Below are 5,011 nucleotides of genomic sequence, written 5' to 3'. Positions count from 1 at the left end.
AATAGGGACTTTATTAGTTGTCCTCCACTATGTAAATTTGCTATATATAGGACCAACCACCCTTGTGCAATAGAGGGTTCTTTTGGGAGAGTTGAAGTAGAATTTTAAGAGAGAGAGAGAGTTATTTACTCCCCAAGTTAGGGTTTTATCTTCTTTTTTCTTGTATAGATTTCTAAACTTAATGAAATTCTTATAAGTGTTTTTCATGATGATTTCCTACTTTGTTATATAGATTATATAAGGGGTGTAGTAGTGAGACTTTTCACTACTACATTTTGGCGCTAGAAGGAGGGGGAGAGATTACACCCAGTTTGTGAAAGTTTTAAATTTTGATTTTTCGAAGATTTCTTATATTCTTGTTTTTGTGAAAGACTTTTTATTGTTTTCGCTGAGTTTCGGTTTACAAAACAAATAAGTTCATAAGTTTGTTCTTGAGCATTTGCTGATTTCGAACCTATGGAGTAATCCTAAGGATTATATTTTTCAAAGATTTCTTATTGTTTTTGTTTTCGTGAAAGATTTCGATTGTTTTCTTGGAATTTCAACATTTGGATTCCCTCATTCAAAACACAGTTTTTATTTAGGAAGGAAGCTTTGGTTTACATAAATCTGCGAGAAAAGTATTATTTTAGGAACACAAAATGGTGAGACAAGCATCTGAAGGAGAAAATCCAACACCGATTAGGAGGAGTAGAAGAATTGCAAGTAAAATAAGAGGCTAAATCGCAGAGACATCAAGAATGGGAGAGAGGAACAACAGATCTCAACCGATCAGATCTCAGATCCAGCAGGAACCAAGGGAGAACGATCAAAGAAATTATGATGAACAAAGTGTTCACACTACGGATATAGATACCGCAGAAGAAAATGAAGAAAGGACGCATGAAGAAGAAGCAGTAGGAGAAACTGAAGACAACATGACCATTGGAGAACTAAGGCAGCGATTGGCAGACGAAAGAAGAAGAGAAGAGGAACTACGTGCGAACTTGACGCGACAGAATGATGAGCTAAGGGAGGAAAATCAGCGATTACAAGAACAAAGGTCACAGTCACGATCCAGAAAAACACGTGCGAGCTCAAAATCGAGAACAAGCAGGAGCACCACTAGGAGGAGTAGATCGGAGCATGGAGATAATACACAAGTGCAATTTGTGGATAACGATTCAGATGACACTTTTCAGGTGAATGAAAACTCGCAGGAGGAGCGCGAACGCAGTCGCATAGAAGATCGGTATGTAAAAGTGGGTGAGGATGAACCCAGGCAAGGGCATCGTAGAGAAGGTAGATTGGAGCAAAATAGAGGATACAACCACATGCATTATGAAGAACAACGGGAGAATAATGCAGAACAGTCAAGGATGATACTTCATGGAAGAGAATGCTGAGACAGTAAAACGAGAGGGATATAGCTGCACAGGAACACACAAGAAATGAAAGGGAAAGGCGATGAGAAAGAAGAGACGCTGCAGAACGATAAGAACTAGAAGAAGCCATAGGACAAAGCAAGCACGAAAACAGATTGAGGCAAGCCCGATTGGAAATACCTAGGCAACAACAAGAAGACATATTCCCAAACGGTGAAATTTTAAAAGAAATAGCAGAGTTGAGAGAATTAGTAACAAAAGGAAAAGATGGGGGAAGGAGACAGCTAAAAGAAGCGATAGAAGAAGCAGCAAGGACACCCTTCGCACGAAGGATACAATTAGTAACGATACCAAGAAAGTGTACGTTACCTACGTTTCCTAGCATCTTTGATGGATCCACATGCGCGATCCAACATATAAAGACATACAACTTAGCTTTGTTACAATATGGAGACAATTAACATGCGGTCATATGTAAGTATTTCCCAGTGAGCCTTGCAGGAGAAGCCTTGAAGTGGTTCGATGGATTTCCAGTAGGTTCAATAAAATCATTTTAGGACCTGCAGAGTTTGTTCTTGGGACAATACATCAGTAACAGTATGCAAAGATCAGGAATTGAGAAAGCATTGAGTCTGCGAAGGAGAACGGATGAAAGTCTGTGAGATATGACCAATAGATGGAGGACGATGAGTAGTAAAATGGCAAGGCGAGTGGATGAAAGAAATCTTATCCTAGCATTTTTTCCAACTGACTTATTGTTTACACAGATATTCAGGATGAAAGACAGAATAACGATGGAGGAGTTGCGCGAATACCAGGAAGAGTATATTGCTCTCGAAGAAAAAGCAGAGAGATATAGAGTCTTACCTGGTCGCACTCACGAGCGAAATGATAGGAAATGCAAGTTTATTACCAAGAATGGTAAACGCTGTTGCGAGCACTTCACAGGGAAACAAAGAGAAATCAATCGTAGAAGACCCACAAAAGCAGGTAGCCATGAGTATCATAGACAAAGAAATGTATGAGCAAGAATACAGACATAGGCAATATAATAATCATGGAGGAAACATCAAAGTCGCAAGATACGACAATCATGGAGACGGATATGGAGGAAACAAGAGGTATTACAATCAAGGCGCGAACTACAGAGTCCATGAGGAGATCAGGATGCCACCTCTTAACACAACAGTGGATAAAGTCTAGGAAGCTGTTATATTAATTGAGAAGATAACACCACCACCAAACTAGGGCAAGAACCACCGTCCGGAAGAAGAATTAAAGAATTTTGTGCTCATCATCGTTTCCATGGACAAACAACGAATGACTGCAAGAATATACAACGAATCATATTAAAAATGATTGGACAAGGAAATCTTAACCACTTCCTAGCTACACCACTACCTCCTCCACCACCATCGCAACCAATAACCGGTGGACAGACGTCTGGTGCGGACAAAGGCAAAAACACCTTTCTAATAGAGGTGGGAGAGAATGCCAAGAATCTACATTGTAACTCAATAATAAATTATCAAAAAGTATAGAAAACTTTCATGAAAATGTGCTGAGTCGAGTATATGCGAGGGATGTTGAAGGAAAGGAAATATTGAATCTAGCAAAGATATCAAAACTCAACGAATGGCAGAAGTAGCCAATCACATTTAGTGCAGAAGAAGTACCTGGAGGAGGCGAACTTCATGAGAGTCCACTGGTGGTTAAACTGTAGATAATACCAAAAGAAAAGTTGGACAAAGGAGAAGATGAAGAGGATGTCACATGGGAAATAAACATGATACTAATTGACTCTGGGAGCTCGGTGGACATTTTGTTCTACCATACATACAAGACGATGGGAGGAAAAGATGAAGAGTTGATTCCTTCAACTTATAAAATATGCGGCTTTAATGGATCAGCCAATAAGCCAAAAGGGGAAGTTACCATGCGAATCCCTCTCAAGACAATCTCTACAGAAATAACCTTTTGTGTCGTGGATATTGAATCTCGATACAATGCATTAATTGGAAGACCATGGTTGCATAGCGTTCTGGTGTGGCTTCCACATATCATCAATGTATTAAGTTACCATTACCTCAAGGCGTTGGAATCATCAGAGGAGACACTAATGAAGCAAAAACATGCAATGAAATTGATGTTGAGAAAAGTGAAGTGTGTGTGAATAAAAGAAGAAAGTGGAAGTGTGACGTAGAAGAAAGCAAGAGGTGCGAAAGGTTGATGGTTACTTTTATAACGAAAGAAGGAGAAGTTGATCATTACCATGAAAGTGAGGAATTATCAAAAGAAGAAGATGCTGGAATCAAAATGGAGAATGAATGAGGAAACAACAGTAATGAAAATCACATGAAAGCAGTCAAAGAAGCAGAAAAGCATGAATACGCGAAGCAGTACAACAAGTGAGAATTCCAACCGGGAGAATTAGTTATGAGCGAAATACCACCATATCAAAAAGAAGGCAGAAAGAAGAAAGGGAAAGTAACGTGGGATGGACCTTATGCGGTGAAGAAATATGTTGGTGATGGGATGTATAAGTTAATGGAAAGAGATGGAAAAAATATGGAGAAAATGAAGATTAGGCTTTATAACAAAAAATATCTAAAGCAGTATTACAGTTAGGATGCGCGACAACATCAATTCAAAAGTACTACATATATGCGAAGTGGGTGAAGAAATTAAAGGGGCGGGGTAGCTAATAGGATATTATAAGGTATTAGTAAGATATTTCTATTTGTGCGAATAAAGAAGATAAAGGAAAATCAGAATTGTACAAGCAAAGATTATTAATAGAAAAATTTTGTTCCTTCTACAACACATACTCCAGACATGCAAGCAGAGAAACGAGGCAAAAGTAAGACCTCCAAAATAAGACCTCACTAGGGGGAAACAAAATTTAAAACCTCTAACTAGGGAGGCTAGGTATCCAATTGTGGTGTGCACCCTAGTTCGCACTTGTGCAAGAGGCAATATAAATAATCCCTAAAGCGCGTCATAATTGGGAAAACCTAGTAATGCATGGCTCGGCGAAAGCCATACCAACCATGGAACCGAGTCATGGAAATTAGGGGCGAAAAAAAAGCCTATCCGGTAGAGACTCCTTAGTTGAAAGACTAAGGTACTAAGTTCTCTATCATGGAGTGCAGAAACTCGATCAGGGCATCGTGGTACATGGTTGAGCCAAGGGTGTTGGGGGCGTCTGGAGCGTACCTCGCCACTCTTTGCAAGTCATGGATATGATACACTGGGTCCTCAAGATACCACACTTAGGGTTCGAGACCGCGAAAACAACTGGTTGTTGCATCATTGGATAGGAGGAGCCCACCCCAACCCGGTAGGGGTACGCCTCCTTGAAAGGGCAACGGGGGGAAGATAAGGATGGCACCCTCCATTAGGAGCTGAATTGTGTCAAAATACGTAAATATCATAAGACTATAACTCAAACAAGAGTATAAACCTGTCGTATTGGCGCATGAAAACATCCTGCAGAGGAAATAATACGAAAGATGATAAGACGAGATCAATGGGTCACTGCGCGAAAGCGTAGAGACCTCCTGCGATTTCTTCGCGAGACCAAAATGAATACCCTGAGGCAAAAATAAGTCCTATTAACAGGGGAGGCTGATTAAGATCTCTACTTA

General features: G+C 40.0%; 1 protein-coding gene across 1 annotated transcript; it reads left to right on the top strand.

The window, feature by feature from the left end:
• Window positions 1-740: 740 nt before the first annotated feature.
• LOC113360800 (pre-mRNA-splicing factor 38B-like) lies at window positions 741-1,385 on the top strand. Its single transcript, XM_026604260.1, has one exon. It carries the CDS (start codon window positions 741-743, stop codon window positions 1,383-1,385), a length of 645 nt encoding a protein of 214 aa, XP_026460045.1.
• The last annotated feature ends 3,626 nt before the right edge of the window (window positions 1,386-5,011 follow it).

Source organism: Papaver somniferum, chromosome 1, assembly GCF_003573695.1.
Source record: "Papaver somniferum cultivar HN1 chromosome 1, ASM357369v1, whole genome shotgun sequence".
NCBI lineage: Eukaryota > Viridiplantae > Streptophyta > Magnoliopsida > Ranunculales > Papaveraceae > Papaver > Papaver somniferum.
This window is presented reverse-complemented; position numbering and strand designations above follow the sequence as displayed.